The sequence below is a fragment of the Malaclemys terrapin genome, chromosome 11 (assembly GCF_027887155.1).
Source record: "Malaclemys terrapin pileata isolate rMalTer1 chromosome 11, rMalTer1.hap1, whole genome shotgun sequence".
Classification (NCBI taxonomy): domain Eukaryota; kingdom Metazoa; phylum Chordata; order Testudines; family Emydidae; genus Malaclemys; species Malaclemys terrapin.
In genome coordinates, this window is record NC_071515.1 from 68,755,850 (window position 1) to 68,779,642 (window position 23,793).

At 40.8% G+C, this 23,793-nt stretch overlaps 1 protein-coding gene across 1 annotated transcript; it reads right to left on the reverse strand.

Moving 5' to 3' along the window:
- Window positions 1–5,591: 5,591 nt before the first annotated feature.
- Window positions 5,592–19,265, reverse strand: LOC128845475 (tetraspanin-7-like). The gene is made up of 7 exons (XM_054044228.1): window positions 19,191–19,265; window positions 16,847–17,035; window positions 11,801–11,875; window positions 9,717–9,812; window positions 8,522–8,671; window positions 6,295–6,378; window positions 5,592–5,678 (listed from the first exon to the last, which is right to left on the reverse strand). The coding sequence occupies exons 1-7, from the start codon at window positions 19,263–19,265 to the stop codon at window positions 5,613–5,615; spliced, it is 735 nt and encodes a 244-aa protein (XP_053900203.1). The 3' UTR covers window positions 5,592–5,612.
- Between the last annotated feature and the right edge of the window lie 4,528 nt (window positions 19,266–23,793).

Genomic DNA, 23,793 nt, shown 5'->3' on the forward strand with positions numbered 1-23,793 from the left:
ATTGCACATGGTGAAAAACAGATAATTTTGATAGGATTAGGGTGAGGGCTCACTAATCTCTGACTGTCCTTTTGACATGACATAATGTGAAAATTAGGGCTGTTGATTAATTGCAGTTAATTTGCAATTAACTCAAAATTAATTGTGCTTAATCAGTTTTAATCACACTGTTGTGCAATTTATTATTTTTCTACATTTTCAAATATATTGATTTAAATGACAACACTGAAGTGTACAGTGCTCACTTTATATAATTATTACAAATATTTGCATTGTAAAAATGATATTTAATTAATCTCATACAAGTACCATAGTACAGTTTCTTTATCATAGAAGATTAGGGTTAGAAGAGAACTCAGGAGGTCATCTAGTCCAAGCACCTGCTCAAAGCAGGACCAACCCCAACTAAATCATCCCAGCCAGGGCTTTGTCAAGCCAGGCCTTAAAAACCTCTAAGGATAGAGATTCCACCACTTCCCTAGGTAACCCATTCCAGTGTTTCACCACCCTCCTACTGAAATAGTTTTTTCTAGTATCCAACCTAGCCCTCCCCCACTGCATCTTGAGACCATTGCTCCTTGTTCTATCATCTGCCACCACTGAGAACAGCCTAGCTCCATCCTCTTTGGAACTCCCCTTCAGGTAGTTGAATGCTGCTATCAAATCCCCCCCCTCACTCTTCTGCAGACTAAACAAGCCCAGTTCCCTCAGCCTCTCCTCATAAATCATGTGTCCCAGCCCCCTAATCATTTTCATTGCGCTCCGCTGGACTCTTTCCACTTTGTCTACATCCTTTCTGTAGGGAGGGGCTCAAAACTGGACACAATACTCCAGCTGAGGCCTCACTGGTGCCGAATTCCCTCGATTTGGCAATGCTCCTACTAATGCAGCCCAATATGCCATTAGCCTTCTTGGCAACAAGGGCACACTGTTGCCTCATATCCAGCTTCTCGTCCACTGTAATCCCCGGGTCCTTTTCTGCAGAACTGCTGCTTAGCCAGTTGGTCCCCGGCTTGTAGCAGTGCATGGGATTCTTCTGTCCTGAGTAACTTGTCCTTGTTGAACCTCATCAAATTTCTTTTACCCAATCCTCCAATTTGTCTAGGTCATTCTGGACCCTATCCCTATCTACCTCACCCCCAGCTTAGTGTCATCCACAAACTTGTTGAGGGTGCAGTCCATCCCATCATCCAGATCATTAATAAAGATGTTGAACAATACCAGCCCCCGGACAGACCCCTGGGGTACTCTGCTTGATACTGGCTGCCAACTCGACATCAAGCTATTGATCACGACCTGTTCAGCCCAATGATCTAGCTAGCTTTCTATCCACCTTATAGTCCATTCATCCAATCCATATTTTTTTTATCTTGCTCGCAAGAATACGGTGGGAGACCATATCCAAAGCTTTGCTAAAGTCAAGGTATATCAGGTCCACTGCTTTCCCCATATCCATAGAGCCAGTTATCTCATCATAGAAGGCAATCAGGTTGGTCAGGCATTACTTGCTCTTGGTGAATCCATGTTGACTGTTCCTGATCACCTTCCTCTCCAAGTGCTTCAAAATGGTTTCCTTGAGGATTTGCTCCATGATTTTTCCAGGGGCTGAAGTGAGGCTGACTAGTTGGTAGTTCCCTGCAGTCTCCTTCTTCCCTTTTTTAAAGATGGACACAATATTTTCCTTTTTCCAATCATCTGGGACCTTCCCCACTCACCACCAGTTTTCAAAGATAATGGCCAATGGCTCTGCAATCACATCAGCCGACTCCCTCATCACCCTCGGATGCATTAGATCTGGCCCCATGGACTTGTGCATGTCCAGCTTTTCTAAATAGTCCTTAACCTGTTCTTTCACCACTGAGGGCTGCTCATCTCCTCTCCATACTGTGCTGCCCAGTGCAGCAGTCTGGGAGCTAACCTTGTTTGTGAAGACCAAGGCAAAAAAACAAACAAACAAACAAAAAACCACACATTGAGTACTTCATCCTTTTCCACATCTGTCACAAGGTTGCCTCCCCCATTCAGTAAGGGTCCCACACTTTCCCTGACCTCTTATCAGAGGGCTAGCCGTGTTAGTCTGAATCTGTAAAAAGCAACAGAGGGTCCTGTAGCACCTTTGAGACTAACAGAAGTATTGGAGCATAAGCTTTCGTGGGTAAAAACCTCACTTCTTCAGCTGCAAGAAGTGAGGTTTTTACCCATGAACGCTTATGTTCCAATACTTCTGTTAGTCTTAAAGGTGCCACAGGATCCCCTGACCTCTTAGTTGCTAACATTCCCATAAAAACCCTTCATGTTACCCGTCACATCCCTTGCTAGCCACAACTCCCAATTGTGCTTTGGCCTTCCTGATTACACCCCTGCATGCTTGAGCAATATTTTTATACTGCTCCCTACGCAGCTGTCCAAGTTTCTACTTTTTGTAAGCTTTTTTTTTTTTTAAGCTCACTGAAGATTTCTCTGTTAAGCCAAGGTGATCACCTGCGATATTTGCTATTCTTTCCACACATCGGGGTGGTTTGTTCCTGTGCCCTCAATAAGGCTTCTTTAAAATACAGCCAGCTCTCCTGGACTCCTTCCCCCCCTCATATTAGCCTCCCAGGGGATCCTGCCCCTCAGTTCTCTGAGAGAGTCAACATCTGCTTTTCTGAAGTCCAGAATCCATATTCTGCTGCTCTCCTTTCTCCCTTTTGTCAGGTGGTTGAAACATGCAGGGACATATGAATCTTTAGCGCATCTGGCACATAAATATCTTGCGATGCAGGCTACAACAATGCCATGCAAACACCTGTTCTCATTTTCAGGTGACATTGTTAACCAGAAGCGAGCAGTATTATCTCCTGCAAATGTAAATAAACTTGTTTCTCTGAGTGACTGGCTGAACAAGAAGTAGGACTGAGTGGACTTGTAGGCTCTGAAGTTTTACAGTGTTATTTTTGAGTGCAATTTTTTTATACATAATTCTACCTTTGTAAGTTCAACTTTCATGATAAAGAGATTGCATTACCGTACTTGTATGACTAACTGAAAAATACTGTTTTTTTACAGTACAAATATTTGTAATAAAACAAAGTGCATAGTGCTTACTTTATATTTGTGTTTTAATTGAAATCTATTCTAAAATGTAGAAATCAAAATATTTAAATCATATTCTGTTGTTTTTACAGTACAATTAATCACAATTAATTTTTTTAATTGCTTGCCAGCCTTACTGAAAATTAAAGTTTACATAAAGGATGAGCATAGAATTGATTAGTTTGGTTCTTGTGCTCAAAGACGCTGCACTGTGGTGCATTAAAAAAATCCATTACAGACAAATGGACCATGTAAGTACATTGTGGGCTGCTGCAGAGGCTGCATGGAAAAGTCTTCCGTACAGGTTAGCTGCCTGCATAGGTAATGGAATAGGGTTCTGGGGCTTTCTAATCATGATTGTAGAAGGTGGTGTCCCTTTTCACTAAGCTTGCACAGCCACATGATTTCCATGCAGAAGTGATATAAACAAAGTTTATTTATGGGTATTTGCTTTCTTCCCTCCTCAGGAGCATGGAATAATGGGTGAAGCACTAGAGGGCCTTGTGCAAGGCAGATTAAGATCCTTTTAAGAAATAGTTCCTAGCTTCCTACCACCTGCATTGTGCAATGAGGCTATGCTCAATTCCTTATTACTAGCTATTGCTTATGTTAAGAAATGTCGTAGGAATTATTTATTTGAGCTCTTTGCTTTAATAAGGCTGATATTCTACATTTGGTCTACAGAATGCAGCCATATTAGAATGTTTGCAAATGTTGCATCAATGCCACAATTAAAAACATCCCTTTGCTTGTTATCTCCCTTCCCTGCCTTGACTGCTTAAGTAAGCTCTTCACAACACGCAGTGTCAGTATGATTAGGTCCTGATCTCTAGTAGGGACTCAAGGCATTACTCTGTCTTTTCAAAAGGTGTGTCTAGTTTTCTAGGAGCTGGTATGTGTCCTGGCTGTTGCTGCTCTCTCACCTGACTACAGAGTAGTAGTTTTGGAAGGCATTCTTTTCTAGGTACGATTTAGACAAGGGAGTGATAGTTTGACATGGTCCCTACATTGGGGGGGGGGGGGGGGGGGGAGGAAATAGTCAAAAGTGAGATTAACAGTCAAAATTCACACCAGTTTCAACTCTGAAGAGTTATTCTGTAAGCTTATGAAAAGGCACATTCCACAACTGAGACATTTTCTAAGTTATGCTACATAGCAGTTTTATAGAGGTTTGATTATTTAAGTTATTACAACAGATTGGTAATTAAGGCATGAGATGGCAGAAAGTGACTAGGAGATGCCAATTGGCATTCCCACTTTAATTTAAGAAAAATTAGACTAAATAGTGACTTCAGTGAATCAGAATGCTTTTAAGGCTTGGCCTGGCCGCCTTATTCCTCCAAGACATTGTTCATACTCAGATTTCAAAGTAAGGCAGATGGCAGAAGAGCAAGCACAAGAAATTCTATTTACAAGCAATTTAACAGTGCACTTCATAAGCAAAGTGGTATGGGAAGTTTGGGAACTGTTGAGAATATAAAACAAAATGTAGCATTTTCCTCCTACTGACTTACTAGAGTATATATTACACACACACACCTCTCCAATATGCCAGGTTTTATAAAGATTGAATGGGTCAATACATTTTTGCAAAATGTATGGTTGGAAAGTGAATTTCCTCAAAAAATGTCTTGTTAACACTTTGCAAACAGGTGATAAAACATGCTGCGATTCACTGGCTGGAGGTTTCTAGATTGTCATTGTTAACATAGTTTTAGATAGGATACTGTAAGTAAATACTTTTATTTTGCCCATAGAAGGTAGACTAATCAATTTGATATCCCAATTCAAGGTATCCCAGTTCCCTAAGGTAGATGTAGCATTTTTGAGGGAGACAATGGTACCTGTGGATTGCAGAGAGAAGCTCTGATGGCCGAGCTGTCAAAGTGTCTCCCCCTCACTTTGAGGGCACCACTGTTCATTGTTATATGCAGCAGAGAAGAGTTGACTATGTGATATAGTAGTATTAGACAAATCACATGCAGTTAAATTTAAATTCCCTCCTTCACATGCATTCGTACATGGCAAGACTATCCCTGCAGCAATCCTCAGGGAATGGGTTTGGTTTGGTTTGTGTGTGCGCGCACAAAAGTATGCGCAGGCCTCCTAACACCAAATCAACAAAAAAATTCTTTTCTCAGTCTGTTTTGGACTTCTACTGTTTTATAAAGAAGTTGTGGACAGCTAGTATAACTGGAGTAATAGAAATTGAAATAGCCCTCAGTTAGGCATGTCTTTTACCCGTATGTGCTATAATACCAACAAGTTTTTCCTGAACAAGACAGGTAATTTTCCACCCTTTCATTCTAATTTTGTAAAGGCAATTGAACTTTGAGCTTCTACAGTTGATACCTACCACCTCCTACCATGAAAGCTAGCACTGTAACAGATATCCATGGCATCTCATGAGACAGGTAATTCTTTTAATTGTTCAATTTTAATTTATGCAGCATAGCTTTTTAAGCATAGTAGGATCAAAAGCCGCAAGTAAGGAAACTCAAAATTAATATATTAAGTTGCACAATCATTCTGAAGACTCACAAGTTCACATAATCTTCATTAAATAGTCTCAGTAGCATGTAGCTAAATAAGATCCCAAGTAACTGAGGGGGAAAAGGAAAAAAAAAAAAAAAAGAAGAAGAAGAAATTAAGCTTGACCTTTCTAGTGTTTAAAAGTAGTTTTTAAACAGTTTACCCATACATTTTAATGGATCCTTTGTTAGGAAAATACCATCTTACTGCAGACAGGATCCACTAATACTACTTGAGCTAAAAATCCTTTTTTGCCATAGCACTGATGCTTAGAACATTTGTGCAGATTTAACATAGCATCATAGAAGATTAGGGTTGGAAAAGACCCCAGGAGGTCATCTAGTCCAACCCCCTGCTCAAAACAGGGACAACACCAGCTAAATCAAAGTTGTCTAGTGCATGCTGTCTAGTGCACTGCTGCCCTTCACACATTAGTCAAAATATGACCAGAGCTTTCTTAGTCCATAATCACAAAGCAAGGGTGTAGTGGACCAAGTTTAAGAGAGTTGCTTCTTTCACAGGGTTAAATCATTTACTATCCAGTGATTTACATGCTAATTTAAATCCATTTAGTTTCTTCCATCTCAGTATTTCAGATATTGAACCTTGTACTTCTTCCCATGTTTCATTTGCATGAGGACCACCACCTGCAGTTTGAACACAAGACAGGCACTACACAATGTTTACCTGTGCAAATCCAACACTTATGCAAACCCCTCCAATAAGAGCAATATGTTCTTCAGTCCACTTCTTTAGCTTTTGAATGCATCCCTAGTGGGGGAGGGGGGAAGAAGGGGGGAGAAAAATGTTTGCTAATTACTGCATCTGGCACGTACATTGGAATCCAGTACCTATAAAAGAGTAGAAAGTGAACTGCATATAAATATGGTACCCCTTTTTGAAAGATCTATTACAATGGGTACAGCAGCCAAATTGTACCATCCATAAGAGATAACCCAAACTTTGTTGCAATTGTAGCTGATCAAGTTTTGTGAAAGATATTTATCAAAGAAAAGCTGGCTTGCAAGAGACAAAAATTAACACAGTAATTAATAACGCTGCAATTTCAAACATATAAATTCTTATGGCTGAGAATGTACTACTGTTCAAGGAACAACACAATGGTTAAGGTGGGAATTATTGCATAGTTAGGAAAGAAAGACTCAAAGCTAGGGGGTGGAGTGGGGAAGAAAAAGAGTCAGAGGGTGATCTCTGTGGTGCTTAAGGTCCTACAGCCAAAAGCCCATGTTTGGATTAGCAAAACAGAAACAGTAGCATGAACAGACATGCAAGATGGGTGGACTCTAAGCACAGGGCAAATGCCAAAGGACAAGCAATGGGTAGCAAAAGAACTTCAGACATAGGAGGAGGAATAGGGATTTTGAGAGACTGGTGGCCTCTACTGAAAATAGTTTTTCCATAACTATGCGTTTCCTTCCACCATGCAGTTTTTATAACTACCTAGTCAAAGAGATAGTGGAGAAGACAAGATGATGCCAAATTAGAAAAAGGTCCAACTGACTCAGTTAAGGGTAGCTTTAATTATAGGTAGTTCACCAGTATATTCAAGCATTACAGTAGGCAGAACCAAATGCCATTGCAATCCAGCAAAGCTTTCCAAGCCCACTCAGCACACAAGTGATTTTGCTGATTGTTCTCTGTTAGCTGCTTCAAATTGCATCATGCTGGCTTTATGGTGGTTAAGTCCCTTAATGGCTATTCGCCAGGATGGGTAAGGAATGGTGTCCCTAGCCTCTGTTTGTCAGAGAGAGATCACTTGATCATTGCCTGTTGATCCACTCCCTCTGGAGTACCTGGCATTGGCCACTGTCAGTAGACAAGATACTGGGCTAGATGGACCTTTAGTCTGACCCGGTACGGCCGTTCTTATGTTCCTCCATGCATATTTCAGCCTTCTAAGTGAGGGATATATTTGGCATGAAGAATTTCTTTGGTATTCTTTGGCTAGATTTAGAAATTCTGATGTTCAGTTTAGTTGTGAAGCAAGATACTATACCTCCCCTATAGAAGGCTGGATGAGGGGGGCAAATTAGCATCAGTCATTTCACTAATAACATGGATCCCTCAACCTCTAATAAGGTTACTTGAGCAATTCTGTCTGAACTTAACAGGAACAGAAAGCCTAAATGTTATTTTTATTCTACTTTTATCATTATATTGGTACTAAGAGAACAAATGTTATCTTGTCGCCTTTTTAGACAAGTTCACCTCTTGCACTTTCAGCCACGGATATATACTTCTGGACCTTTCCCTCTTTAAAGAAGGGGGAAGACTGTTCCGTGCTTAGGGTGCTAGATTGGGACTTGGGAGGTCTGGATTCAATTCCCTGGCCCCTGCCACAGATTTCCTGTGTGGTCTTGAGCTCAGTGGTTTGAGCATTGGCCTGCTAAACCCAGGGTTGTGAGTTCAATCCTTGAGGGGGCCACTTAGGGATCTGGGGCAAAACCAGTACTTGGTCCTGCTAGTGAAGGCAAGGGGCTGGACTCGATGACCTTTCGGGGTCCCTTCTAATTCTATGATACAGATATATCTCCGTATATTTTTTTTATAAGTTACTTTCTCTGTGCTGCAGTCTCTCCCTCCTCCAAATCTGTTAAATGGAGATAGTGGTAATTCCCTACTTCACAGAAGTGAACAGAAGATAACTATATTAAGATTGAGAGGTACTACAGTAATGAGGGTATACAGATGCCTTAGACAGGTTTGTTCTAAAAGAATGCTTACCGGTTCTTCTGAAACAGCCAGTTGCATTATAGACAGAGGCTGTAGACCATAGTTTTAGTAATTTAAAGTCTCCCCAATGAAGGCTACAGGAGCACTCTGACAGGTTGGCATCACATGCTACCTAGTAAGAGAACTGGTTGCTAGAGCTTAGGAATAGTAGTTAAGATACCTGTTGGTTAATGTTAGCTGCATCGTTGCTTAGATTCATGCCACAACTTTTCGTTATAATCTTGCAGCAGCTATTTGGAACAGCTGAATTGAGAGATCCAAATGTAGTATTGAACCAGTCAGTGTAATTCTGAGCACCACAGCATTGGAACTGAAATGAACAACAGTTTAAATAAGTGAAATGGTGGAATTTTAAGCAAAAATATTTCTTCTACAGTGATTTTTGTAGCACCCGGAGCCTAAAGCAGAGCTCTCTTAGGAGGACTCCCAAAGCTGTTCAGATTATTACAATAGCAGCAGACAGTCCTAGGATGCCAAGTTACCTTCCAGCTGATCCATGTAAGTGGCCTGCTTCCCAGTTCTAGCACACATAGACCTGGTCACGTTGTTAAGTGAGACTTATTCAAAGAGTTTGTTAGAAGCCATTGCTTGCCTCCCCTTTGAGTTTTTAGCTTTGGGGAATGCCCTTTTTATGCCTGGTTGAATTATTCATTGCAAAATAACCTAACAAATTTTAGCATGTTTCTTTTGACTAGATCTTCATTTAGAGAGCTCCATAGGTTATTGCAGTTATAATTGATCATCATTCATGAGAGAGTTCAGATTCTTGCCAACATGAGGCAAAGATGTTAGATTTCATATGCTATTGGTTTGAACACACATTAGTTCAGTTTGTTAAACCTGAAGCCTAGGCTTGTTTTCTAACCCTTCTGGAGGAAGCAAGGTTAAGAGTGCCTCTAGCCTGCAAGTCTATTCTTATTTAACCAAAATTAGACATGTTCTAGATATGAAGAGCATTCTTTTTAAATATGATTTCAGTTAGTCAAGTCATTTTGCTTTGTGATCTCCTGTGGGAAAAGAACTCTCCTATCTCATTCTTTTATTACAGCTCGATTACACATTTCTAATGCAGTTGTACCAGCCCCAAGAAGCTGAATAAAACAAGTAGGATCACTTCATAGTTTGAGCAGAAGCAGATTCTATACTTAAATTTCATTAACAGACTAACCAAAGCAAGATATAGGTCTCTTATGAAGGGGGTAAGCAGAGCAAATTTTTGGAGTTTAGGTTAAGAGAAAGATGGAGACCCCCTCAGAAGTGACAGACTCCATTTTTATGTGCCCTCAAAGGAATACAATACAAACAGAGTTATAGTGAATTCCTCTATTCATTGTAGTATAGGAGAGGTCACTTACCTTCTCCTGTAGGTGGTCTACTCCTTTGGTTACTTGGGATTCTCGGTTATATTTGTCAAGAGTCTTCAGGAAGCTTCTCAATAGGTTGTCATGCAGCTGTAAGTAAAGTAGAATTGGTTATGTATGCATACAGAGGATATGTAATTGTGGACTAGTTCCTGCACACTGCATTCTCCTCCAGAGAATCATGGAAGTACTGGACCCACATAGGGTGCTATTTCTGGCAATGTGTTTTCACCACAAAAATAGCAACATTAACTAGAAGGGGTATTAAAGAATAAGTGATCTTTGAAAACTCACCAGGAGACCTTGTATCAAACACAATATTTGCATTTGGAACCTTTCACATTCAAATTTCAAGGACATTAAATTGAACTATTAATGCAGAGACAGGGATGTCTGGCTGTTAGCCATATTTAAGTGCAAGACCCAAGCCAAAAAATAACTTATTTAATAAAATTTCTCCAGTGTGTGTGTGTGTGTGTGTGTGTGTATATACACACCCCTCTACCCTTAAATGCTTGTTATTGCTCTACACAAGACATTAGTTATGGCAGAGACCATTATATGCATTTTGGACCATTATGTAGCACGGATTCAATTTCTGCTAGTAGTGAGGCCTTCTGTGGACTAGTCTCTTTGTACCCCATTCTCAACTGTTGGTTCATTGAGCACCTTCAAGCTCTGGTTCAGAGATGCTATTGAGCATTGTCATTTCCCTAACTAGGACAATTCTTAAGCTACTGGAAGAATAGTAGCCATCAGTGTTACAGTTAACATTATGTGGTTTATGCAGTCTGAAAACATTTCCAGCCAGATTTAGATATGGGAGCATTGTTCCTTTTAAGGCTTCTGGTTTTGCTCAAGCTCGTAATGAGTTTTGGCAACTTGACTGCTGCACTAATATAGCCAAAATATATATTTTTTCATACTGCCTTCTCCCAGATTCTATTTTGCATTTAGAAATAGCAATGGTGATTTGGGACTTACAATTATGATGTTAAACTAAGTGTAAAATTTTTGTTGGCAGAAGATGCGACCTAAACATCTTTACCATTAGTTTCAGATCATCAATATAACTCTAGGGAATACCAATTCTAGTTAATACTGGAGATCAGATGTTAAGATCACCCTCGCTTCCACCCATAAGGAAAACCTAGTTGAGTTTTTAGGAAAGAATTAGAATTCTGCCAATATAGGATTATTGCTTTGTATATGTCTATTTCTACACCTTTGCATTTGCTCATTTCCCTCCTGCCCCACTCAGTAGAGAGCCAACTGCATGCTATAGTCATAGTATTTGGTTACCTTGAGGTAACCTTTGACCTCCCTTTAGAGAGAGGTTTTTCGTCAAGCTGTTTTATAGCTTCCAATGGGCTAAGGCGTGAAGTTCTAGGTCTACCCATCTCCACTCTCCCGCCTGCAACCTATGCGAACACCAATTACTGGCAGTCTAGCATGCTGCCACCCAACCCAACTAGGTTTTCAGACCAATTTTAACTATGAAGCTTTGTCGGAGAAATCGGTGGAGCTGTCCTGCAAGTTATTATGCTAATTCTTTGAGTCCCTACTTCCCTGGTAGCAATGGTGGCTACTGGTTCAGAAGCATCAACCTCATATGCAAAGCTTTCAGGTAGATACTTCAGCACGTGGTTATATTTTAAAAGAGAGACTTGTGGTTCCATAGGTTGCTGCTCCATCACCAACTGAGCAAATCTGCTCAGTTGACAGTCCATCTACCCCAATAAAATGCAACCTAGAATCCAGAAGTGTAGCTGTGATTTCATGGATCTCTAGTAACAGATATTCTACATTTGGAATTAAACTATAGTAATGTTGCTGTATGGAGTAAAATTCAGTGCTAACAAGTAGAGTCACTCAACTGAGCAAGTTACTTAGAGTTTTGTTGAGCAATTAGTGTGGCTTTTTATAGAGGAACTTCTTAACCATAAATACACTTTAAGCAAAGAAATGTGTGATGCCAGCGAGGGTTCCTGGAAAGAACCTTGTACTTGAAACCTCTCCCATTAAGAAAGCATGGCATTTATTAGCACTACACATACTTTAAGTTTCCACACACCTACCTTCCCTCTGTAAGCACAGGCAGAGATGCCAACTAGGATTTCAGTCAAGAAGATAATCAGCAGCATGCCTGTGAACTAACAACAGTAATTTCAGGTAACATTCATCTTCCCACAATGCACAGTTAGTGCACTCTTGTTTTAGATTAAGCCAACCAAACACATCACTAGTCAGTGTTACGTATACTATAGCAAGAGGCTCTGGCACCTTTACTTTGGTTTTATTTTTCCTCACGTCGTCCCATAGTTCAATTTTAAATGTATATAAAAATTGGAAGATCTGCCATGGGAAATGTAAGCCTAAGGGGCCAGTACACTGTGCATCCATTATGGCCAAGTCACTTCTGGCTGTAATAGAGGATGACAAAAAAATAAGATGCAAGTCAGTCAGTCACAGTCACGAGTAGCCAGGTTGAGGGTGCTTGAACACATGCAGAAAGATTGTGTCAGCCCATAATTGTGAAGAGCTGCTATAGTTAGTGCAACTCAGCAAATATTCTGGGGAGTGTGTAATTGTCTACAGTCCGATTTCGGTCTCAACTTCCATTAAGTTTTGTGGGATATGACAGGCAATATTTTAAGTTACTAGGTGGCCTTAGAGGACTGCACTGTATGTGTTCGGTCTTCACTAAAAAGGAGAAGGACCAAGCCCAATATGAAGAAAATAGGGTAAAGAATATTTAGGTAGGATAGATGTATTCAACTTGGCAGGGCTTCACCCAAGGATACTTAAGGAACTAGCTAAAGCAATCTCAGAACCATTAGCGATTATCTTTGACAATGTATTGAGGATGGGTGAGGTCTCAGAGGACTGGAGAAGGGGAAACATAGTACCTATCTTTAAAAAGGGGAACAGAGAGGACTTGGGGAATTAGACTAGTCAGACTAACTTCCATATCTGGAAAGATACTGGAACAAGTTATTAAACCCAAAAATTTGCGAGCACCTAGAGGATAGTAGAATTGTAGAGGAAAAGCCAACAGGGATTTTTCAAAAACAAATCATGCCAAACTGCCCTAATTTCCTTCTTTGACAGGGTTACTGGCCTAATGGATAGGGGAAAGCTGTAGATTGGATTTATCTGGATTTTAATAAAGCTTTTGACAGAGTCCCACATGACACTCCTAAGAAAACTAGGGAAATATGGTCCAAATGAAATGACTATAAGGTGAGTGAACAACTAGTTGAAAAGCCATACTCAGTAGTTATCAATGGTTGTCTGTCAGATTAGAAGGACGGATCAAGTGGAGTCCCATTCTGTGTCCAGTACTGTTTAATATTTTCATTAATGACTGATAATGGAGTGGAGAGTATGCTGAAGATTTGCAGAGGACACCAAGTTTGAGGAGGCAGGGGTAAGCACTTTGGAGGACAGGATTAGAATTCAAAGTGACCTCGACAATTTGGAGAATCAATATATAGTCAAGTGCAAAGTACAACACTTAGGAAGGAGAAAACAAACAGCACAACCACAAAATGGGGAATAATTAGCTAGGCAAGAGTACTGCAGAAAAGGATCTGGGCTTTACGGAATACAAGTGAACAAGTGATATGCAATTGCAAAAAAGGCTAATATTCTGGGCTGTATTAACAGGAGTGTCATAAGACAGACATTGGAGGTTATTGTTCTGCTCTACTTGGAACCAGTAAGGCCTCAACTGGAGTACTGTGTCTAGTTTTGGGCACCATGCTTTAAGATAGATGTGAACAAATTGGAGAGTTCAGAGGAGAGCAACAAAAATGATAAAAGGTTTTGAAAACCTGACCTATGAGGAAAGGTGAAATAAAACTGGGTATGTTTTGTCTTGAGAAAAGGAGACCAAGCATGGACCTTATAACAGCTCTTAATATATTTGAAAACTTATCCAAAGGACTGTGTTCAATTGTTCTCCATGTCCACTGAAGTAGTAGTAATGGGCATAATCTGTGGCGAGAGAGATTTACCTTAGATATTAGGGAAAACCTTTCTAACTGTACAGGTAGTTAAGTTCTGGAATAGGCTGCCAAGGAAGGTTGTGGAATCCCCATCAGAGGAGGTTTTTCAAAACAGGTTAGGCAAACATTTGTCAGGGATGGTCTAGGTATGCTTGGTCCTGCCTGGGGGAAGAGGAGGAAGAGCACAGGGAGGGAAAGTAGGTGGACCAAATGACCTTCCAAGATCCCGTCCAGTCTTATATTTCTATGGTTTCATGGCAACTTGCACCCTCAAAGGATCCTAAACACATCAGAAGTTGAGCTATTCTGAAGGTGATGGGAGTTTGCTTGAATCAAGTCCTCAAGATTTGGCCCTCTATCACTTAATATACTGTACTGACACGCAGCCATCCCTAAGACAAGGACAGCTGTGTGCTGTTAAAACACTACAGATGACATGTCAGTGCTGTCCTAATTCTGCTCCCATTGAAGTTAATTCTGGGCACCTTTCAAAGTGCTATTTTACATGGTTCTTTGTGAAGGCTGTTGCAGCCAAGTGCAAATGCAGTGGAAATTTAGACAGAATACAGTTGCTGTTGGGATTTGGCCACATCTTCCAAGAAACACTAATAGTGTTCACTTTAAATGCAGATACACAAGACAGCAGGAGAAGCCACATTAAGCTAACTAGGAAAGACATTTTGCCATCAGGCACGTCTCCTGGGCTGCTTTGTGAATCCAATTAGTCTCACTTAACCCACTCTCATACTTAGGTTCCTGTTGTGGCACTGAGACAGAAAAGCAACAAGTTTACCCATCTGTGAAGTGGGGACCGAACTAGATCTAATTCAGAGAGGTGCTGTAAGACTCAAGCTTTTGCAGAGACTAGAAGATGGTCTGGTCAAATCAGTCACTGCCCTAGAGATTGGCAGAGGAAGCCTATCTTTTGAAGTAGTTGCATTAATAAAGTGTAAGGAGGTAAGTTTCTTGGGTCAGGAGGATTAAGGTTGATCTCATGCTAGTATGTCTTAACCTGAATGTGTAGTAAATGTATTAGTTACATATTTGGATGGTTATGGTTTTGTAGATTTTTAGAATACTCTAACAGGTCACTGAAGATTTTGGTTGTTCCCACTCAGTTGTCAGCGAATGGTAATTAAATGAAATAATTAATGCATTCCTATACTCTCTCATGGCTGATCAAATCTGGTGATGCTTGCACTACAGTATAGTCTGCCATAATAGCAGATAACATCTAAAATACCAGGTATTTTTTGGAGGAATTATACGAGTCTAGGTTTGATTCTTGTGGCTTTATGCATGTAAATGTTACAACCTCTCCCTTTCCTTCCTGCCTTACAAACATCCCCAGTAGGAGGGGTTCTGTTTCCTGCTTAATTCCAAAGTCTCCTTTGCAGTCAGCCAATTTATAATTCTTATTGGAGTAAGATGCTACTTTGGTTACCCATTGGCGTGGTCAGATATTTAGAACATAGTAGTTTGCTAACAAATTAGCCACAGGCGTCTAGATGCCATTATCTGCTATAGAGTCCAGGGACACATATTTCCAAGCCACATTTCCCAGAGAATGCTCATTTAAAATAAAATAATAATAAAAAAAAATAAAATAAAAAAAAAAAAAACACGAACACACACTGATTTCCTTCAGATTAAGTGAAGTTTGAGTATTTACAGCCCAAACCCACAAAGGCTCTGCATCTCTCCTCCTAGCGTCAGGACCTATATATGCTGGCCAGGTCATCCAGTTGTTACAGTGCTTAGTACTTAAGACACACTGTTCAAGAAATATTTAAGATACATGTAATACTAGTTACATGAAAACTTTGTAACAGCTATAAGTTACATAGCTGATATTTGGCTTGTTCTTTCCAAAACAACAAGGTTTATTTCAGAAGCTGATTTGGCTACAGCTATAGGTCTGCTGCTTCTATTGATTTGGGGGACTTAGAAGGTCCTGTCTTCTAAGACATGTGCTCAACTCCTAGTGGCATTAGTGGCAGGGCCGGCGCAACCCATTAGGCAACCTAGGCGGTCGCCTAGGTTGCTACAATTTGGGGGGCAGCGACCGCGGCGGTATTTCAGCCTAGCGTGGCAGAAAAGCTGGCGGCGCTCCTGATTAGTGGAAAGAGAGACCCTAGAACAGGCAGGAAAGGAGCTGTAGGATGGTAAACCCAGTTTGCAGAGAGTGAGCAAGGAGGAAAGAGGTAACCTAGTACTTTTCATATTTGTAATGGACAACAGGATTTTTTAACTACGAAAGTAGCCCTTGAAATAAATGGGCAACATCAACATCTGTACAGATCACTGTGTGTGTTGTTCAGTTGTTTGTGAATGTCAGATTGTTTTGCACATTGGTTTCAATGGAAAGTTGTGCTACAGGAACAATGGCAAAAAGATGTCTGCAGCATCAACACAGAGCATGGGGAAAAAAAGCTTCCCCACATAAGAGGATTTAACTCAAGTATGCTGAAGCTTTGCCTAAATATGGATTTGGGCTTTAAGTGCCTGGTAGACACAGATCCCACTGAAGTTAACAGGAGAGGCACATGCTCAGCAATTTTGAAAAAAAAAAAAATCAAGTTTTTCGTTTAGTGCCGGAAATTAGACTGCTCAAGTCATTTTAAGTGCTCACATTTGAAAGGTTTGGCTACAGCCTTTTAGAAGCTAACTTTTTGCCATTATCCCATCCCACTAAAGTAATTGCACTCAGATCAGAGACTGGAGTATTCGTTTTATATATAAAACTCAGAATCTGGGTAGCCCTGCAATTGGAATGAGGGATATACATGTTTGTTCTCCAATAATTAGCCCTTTCATACTCATAAGCACTGGCAATTCAGTTCCCAAACATGTTACACTGGAGATGAAAGCTTGTTTCACTTTACCCCATAGTACAACCTTACTCTACAGAGATTTGTAAACCAACATCAGATGCATCAGTGTTAGAAGGCAGGTGTGGACAGTGCAGAGGTTAGTATGTGGGGTTCAGCAAGGCACCCTCAACATATAGCCATTGCTGCCACCACCCTTATTGCTTAAGGAAGATTTCTTTAACCTCTAAAATTTACACTCTAGAGCTCACATAGACAAGACATCAAGCTAGAGATTGTTTACCACTTTGATCATCGTATGATTGGATTTCAGTATGGCAATTGCACCAAAGGCTGAGACGGAGATGATCACACCACCAACAACGGTGATAATCACAGGGACACCAGATGAGGCTTCATTCACTACCGCGAAAGAGTCATGGAGTTTCATCTGGACAGAGACTCCTATGCACAGGAGCATAACCCCAGAAACCTGGAAGGGGTAGGGGGAGAGAGCAGGTATCATTAAAGTATGTCAGATAGGAACAATCTGAATGATCAAAGATCCTTTATCAAGATGTAGCTCCTAATAGCCATCAGCCCACTGAAGAGACTAGAATATAAGAATCCTCTTTGAAGAGATTTTACTTGTTGCTATCTCATATTTAGCACAATGGAACATCATGCTATTTGTTCAAGGCAATAGTACAGCTGGAAACTACAGTGACAATTACACCCATCTCCAAGCATAGCATAATAGCAAGTTGTGTCTTTCATGGACTTCGAAGGGTGGGGGAGGAAAAGACAGGGCATCCAAGTCTACTTCTGGCTAGGTCTGTCTACACCTTCAACGTTGAGTCAACTCCTCTTGACTACCCTAGCTTGAGTGAGAGCAGCCAAACTGCGAAAACACCTGAGCTGCACTGCTGTTGTGTTAGCAGCTGATGAGTTGGGTTAACTCCAGCTGTAGCCTGTACTGTTTCTGGGGCTAGCTAATTCAATTTAAGCCACCATCATCACACTCAAGGATTCTTGTGGGGGGATGGGCTTGTATTGGGGCAACACTCAAGTTAACTCTACAGTGAAGACATTCCATTGCCTCTCTCAAGTATATGGGAATGGACAGAACAAGACTTGTTGTGAGAGGACTCTAAGTAGTGTGACCAGATAACAACTGTGAAATAATGGGACAGGAGGTGAGGGGGTAATAGGCACCTATATATAAGAGAGTCCCAAAAACTGGGACTTTCTATTTAAAAAGAGGACATCTGGTCACCCTATCTCTAAGCAAAATTGGTAGAGTCAGCAGTGGTCACTGACAAAGTGAGCTTCCGCAAGAGTTGGACTTTTGACATCAGTTGTTCTAAAGTAGTGAGCAACTCCCACCTCCCCCATTTTAGTTAAAGGAGGGAAGGAGTGTAGGTTAGGAAAGGGATAGGGAAATGCCTCCTATTATATAACAAGGATCTCTCCAACCAAGAAAGAAATACTTGTAAACAGATCTGGGAGAGAGTCCCTTACAGTCTAAGAGGAAAAGAGAGAACAAGACTTAAGAATATCTACACTTGACACACACAATAGCTGATTAGGTTCTCCTTTCTCAGCATAAAACCAGACTTGTATCTAACAAAAATTCCTATATAAAAAAAAAAAAAAAAAAAGTTTATATGTAAGGCTATGGTAACATAGTATCTTTCTTTATACTTGTCAGAAAACCTCCTTCAGAATGTTGCTGTTTAAAATTTGTGTGTGATTAACTGCTTTCTCCGTAGAGAGATTAGTTTTTCACATTAATAACTAGTTAGTTACACAAACCAAAACAAGACTTCCAAATACTGTTTGCCAGTCAAACTCAACTCTTGGGAAATAAGCAGGTCAAGCTTTAATACGCAGTTTAAAATAGATCAGCTTCATTTTCCACCAGGCCTCGTAAAGGAAAAAAGTGCCTTCCTAGTAGTCTTGAATCCTCTTTAAATCAGGTTAAGAGTTGATACAACTTGTGGAAGCCAGTCATTTACCAACAAATTACTGGAGGATTAAAAAACTAGAAGAACTATCCTAGGCAAGCATTAACTAAAAACTTAAAAACAACCAACCAACCTAGCATATCACATCACCTACAACATATCTTACAACAGACACTAGTTTAAAAGAAAAAAAAAAATCCTTGCTAGAGTGAATCACCCTAATGCTATAGCATCACTATTATAAAAATATAGTACTTTGTATCATTACTATATAGACACACACTAAGAGAAATTGAAACATACATACATCCACAAACACAGAGTTACATAGCACTATACTTAACCAATACAATAATAAAAACAAACAACAAAAACAACCCACACAACAACAAAAACCCAACAAATGACTACATAGTATTAGAAGAGCCATTTAGACTTGATTAGCATTTCCTATTACATATTTCAAAATTAATCTCTAGTCATATGATACATGTTAACATTTATCTAGGAGTTATAGATTATTATCAAACTAAAAGGTATACATAAACAGTTATATTTTTCATTGAATTCATTAGTGTGATAAATATAATTTTTCAGATGACAAGAAGTTTTTTAAAAAAGTTAATTAAGATCCAAACAGGATTAAGCAAGAGATAAGTCAAAAGATAGTAAAAATCTTACCCAATAAAACAAATCAATAAAATATAAGAAAACTTTAATTAATATTAGCTTATTGCTAGAATCTATCTTCCTCATCTTGCCAGCTAACCACTAGACTATTCCTACCAGAGAAATAAATAATTTTTCTGATATGGGTTTGTAATTGCCACCCTTGTTAGCAATTTAAATCTAGTTCTGCTCTTATTGGCAAATTTCAATTAGATTAAAGATCCACAGGTGTAATTGTTAAGGACCACATTCTGACGTGCTTATTCACCTATTGAGTAGTACCTTACTCTTTCAGTACCCCCATAGATTCCAGTGGGAATACTCAAGGAATAAGATACCTACATATGGGGAGAAAGGGTATCAGAATTTGCCCTTATGTACTAGCTATATACAAAAGGCAAAATAGGTTCCCAGCAATCAGAAGTGCAATGGGAAGTATTTACATTTGTTTCTGTCTTTCTACAATGTGTGATGCCTTCTAGAAACCTGAAAATAATGTTTTTAACCACCTGGTCTATTTCCTTTAGGAAAATACGGATTTGGACCTGCAGTTGTGATAAAGCAGAAGCCAGCAAGTTTCATTTTCATTTCACTGTCTTGCTGGTACAACAGTGTCATCAGTGATTCAAGCAGACTTCTGGGAAGAGTTTGTGATGTGGCTGTTGCTGCAGTGTCAGTAGAGGGAGCAAAGAAGCATGAAACAGGGTGAGTCTAATCTAAATGAAATCCATCAAAGCCTGAAAGGAAATTATTTTGCACTTCTGCAAATCAATTCCCAGGATTTCAAGTTCAGCACCCACAAAATGAGGAACACACAGTAGCTATTTTTGAAAACTTTGGTTTATGGACAAGATCTATGAAGGGACTTAGGCATTGCAATGCTCAGTGTCACAGCACCTACCTTTTAGGTGCTGAGAAAATCACAGGAACAACACTGATATCCTCAAAGCTAAATTAGGTGCCTAGGCTTCCTATATAATCAATAGGGATTGATAGACACCTTAGACTGTGATCCATCAAAACAGGGGGTGGTGCCAGGCAGCAAGCGCATGCCTGGGGTGGCAAGCTGGGGTGGCGCGGCCTGCTGGTCGCTGTGAGGGTGGCAGTCAGGAGGCCTTCAGCGGCATGCCTGCGGGAGGTCTGCCTGTCCCGTGGTTTTGGCGGCAATTCAGCGGTGGGTACGCCGAAGCCGTGGGACCGGCAGATCACCCACAGAAACCCCACTGAATCTGCGGACTGCCTGCAGGCATGCCGCCGAAGCCTGCCTGACTGCCATGCTTAGGGTGGCAAAAAACATAGAGCTGCCCCAGCATCGAAAGGCAGCCTGCAAGGCAGGAAGCCACCTCAGGTAGCCAATAGAATGCCAACCAGAGGGGTGTGTCCTAAGGTCCACCCCTCTCATGGAGATAGGTGGCTAAGTCCAGACTGCAGGAAGGCACCTGTTTCTGCTTGCAAATCCACTAATAGGAACAGGCTGCCTAAACAGCTTCTTGCAGAAATGAGTTAACTACTGGCCTCGCTCCACACAAAATGGCTCATGGAGGAGGAGCCCACCGACTACTAATTTTTATCCCAGTAGTTAGAGCATTCACCTGGGATGTGGGAGACGCAGGTTTAATTCCCCCCCTTCACTACCAGAGGGGGAAAGGATTTGAACAAGGAGTCTCCTACCTCTCAGGGATGTCAGCTAAGCACTGAGCTATAGGATATTCTGATAGGGGCTGCTCTCAGTCTCTCCTGTTGAAGTTGTTCCACTGTAGAGTAAATAAAGAAAGAGGGGTCAGCATAGGGGGACTGGGTCTCCTACTCCGAGATGGTGCCCCAATGACTGGACTGCAGAAGCATTCTCACTCCACTCTTCTCTCTCTGGCCCCATGACCGTTCCTCTGTGGATAAGTACTTAAATAGTCAGGGAGAACAGAGACTGCTAGGAGTAAGCAGGCTCCAGCAGAGTCCTGGGACTTCAGACAGAGGGTGAGTCTACACAGCGACTAGACGCTCAGGCTCGCGGGGCTGATTCATTGTTGTGTAGGCTTCCAGGCTCAGGCTGGAGCCTGCGCTCAAGATCCCTGTGACGTGGGAGGATCCCAGAACTCAGGCTCCAGCCTGAGCTCAGAAGCCTACACATCAATGAAACAGCCCTGCAGCCTGGGCCCCGTGAGCCCGAATCAGCAGACATGGGTTTCTCTTTGCTGTGTAGACATTCCCTTAGACTTCAGCAAGGAATGGCAGGGAGTTGTCTGCTAAAGCAGGAGAGCCCCTGAACCAACAGGGGAAACAGTGCAAAAGTTCTCCAGGCAGGGAGCCTTGGAAGAGACCCTGAATAAGCAGGGGGCCAAACAGAAGGGTATGCAAAGAGACCCTCAGCAAGCAGCGGAAAGACTTCAGAGCTCTCCAGGCAAAACGGCCAGGGAGTAGGAAGAGAAATGTCTGTTTGGTGGACTTTAATTTGGGACACAGTACCCGAAAGGGGTCTTTTGACCACAGAAAAAGTATGTGGAGTCTGCTAAAGGACCCTGAAATTGGGGAAACAGAGGCAGGGTACTACAGGAGGGGGCACTCAGGAGATGGCTGACCGCTGTTTCTGCATCCAGATACCTGGAAGGAGGCAGCAGTGTGCATGCTCAGAGGCAGAAACATAGATGTATAGGGAACTTTTACTCTGGAAACTAAGGTGCCAAGTAAATTTAGGCACCTACAAGGTTCGTCAGAAGTTTTGTGGATCACAGTGGAGCCTAAACCTGGGACTTAGGCACCAAACCTGAGACTTAAGTGCCTAAGTACCTTTCTGGAGCAGGGCCTAGAAATCCAAAGATATAGATAGGGACCTAGGGGGATTTTCAAATTGCCTAGCTGCCTCCATTGAAATCAAATATGTGCCTGTCTGCATCTTTATGCACCTAAATACCTTCAAAAATCTGACTCTAAATCACTTTTGAAAATGGAACTTGGGCACTTTTGAAACTTTTACCCTGAATTACCACCATTCTAATGATGGTAATGAATACAGGTGCTATAATTAGAAGGAAATGGGAACAAATTGAGAGATGGAAAAAACTGGGCTGAATATTAGGAAAATCTTCCTGACAGTGAGATGCATTAGAACTATGGATAGTCTCCCAAGGATAATCCCACTAATAGCACTACTCACATGCATAAAGGTAAGCACCGCATATGTCTTTACAGGATCATGGTTCAATCATATAGTTTCTTTCATTGTCTCAGGCGCCTTCTCTGTAAAACGGGGATAATGATGCTTTTACACACTTCTATAAAATTCTTTGAGGCCTATGCACGAAGGGCAGGATTTTCAAAACCACTACTCATTGGCTTAACCACTCCCATTAAAATCAATAGTAAAATTTCCATCAGTTTCAATGGGAGCAGCTAGGCCAATGTGAGCACTACTGAAAATTCCTCTTCCTCCCTCCTGCCCCTAGTAAGTATTATTTAAGTGTTAAATAATACTTATTAATGATGGTTAGACTGTGCCATTAGTCACAGTTTAACAAAGCTATTGCACAAATAGCTCTTTTAATCGTTCCTCATATGTCAGTTCTGTTACCCCCTTGGAGCATTTTTGTTGAGTATTTTCTCTGATCTGTCTCCAAAATGTCAGTATCTTTATGGTTAATGAGGTGCCCAGAACTGAACACAGTATTCCAGATGTAGCCACCCTCTAGCCATAGACAGACTATTACTTCTCTGTTCTGTGATGTCATGCTTCTATGTAGACAGCCCAAAAATTACAGTGTCTTTTTTTGCTACCATATCACATTGCAAAGTCATAGTCCATTATGCTGTCCACTACCACTGGTCTGCTTTACCCTCATTACTTCTCAAGTTTCTTATTCCTACTGAATATTTATATTTCAAGTTATTTTTCTCTAGACGTATTTATCAGGCTATCTGGAGTGGCTCATGAACCTTCTGGTCAGGGATTTTATTCCCTTCGCTCAGAGTCCAAACTGTGATGGGACAAGGATACTTGTCCCCTCTTTATGGGTGTGGGTGGACCAATCAATAAAGTCTTTGGTCCTCTGATGTTCCATAATGGTTCCTCTGGTGTCTATGGACCTTCTTTTGTTGGGCAGGAAATGACTCCTGTTGTGGTAAACTAATATTTTACACTTGGTAATGCTTCTCTCCTGACAGTGGGGGTTTCCACTTTCAGAGCAAACACTTTTATAGTTACAAAGCAAACGCTTAAATATTGCCTTAGAACATGAGATACAGATATTACAAGTGAGATTAATGTGTCTAGCAACTCACAAGCATTTCATAAAGTCCAAATACTAAACACATTCTTATAAACTTAATATCTATTTTAACAATGCTAACACAGGTGAGCCCAACTGGTTTCCAGCTATGCATTTGTCAGTGTTCAGTGAGGCCCGGGGGTCTTGGCATAAACTGGCACCTGGTCTGCCAGTTTCACAGTATTAGCTAGCATTTTTCTAGCTGAAAATTATTTTGTTACTTTCTACCCATCACTTTGCATTACATCTGTCATCCCTATTTTTGCAACTCTTTCCAACTTAGTATCATTTTAGAATTTAATTAACTACGTGTTTACTTCCCTTCCAAGTCATTAATGGAAATATTTAATAACACT

Excerpts from the sequence above, each read along its gene's own strand:
- LOC128845475 (XM_054044228.1), bottom strand. The coding sequence starts at position 19,265 with ATGAGGAAGATAGATTCTAGCAATAAGCTAATATTAATTAAAGTTTTC. Across the intron at positions 17,036-19,190 it reads TTATTGATTTGTTTTATTGG|GTTTCTGGGGTTATGCTCCT; the intron begins GTAAGATTTTTA and ends TACCCCTTCCAG. Across the intron at positions 11,876-16,846 it reads ATCATACGATGATCAAAGTG|TTCACAGGCATGCTGCTGAT; the intron begins GTAAACAATCTC and ends TACTGTTGTTAG.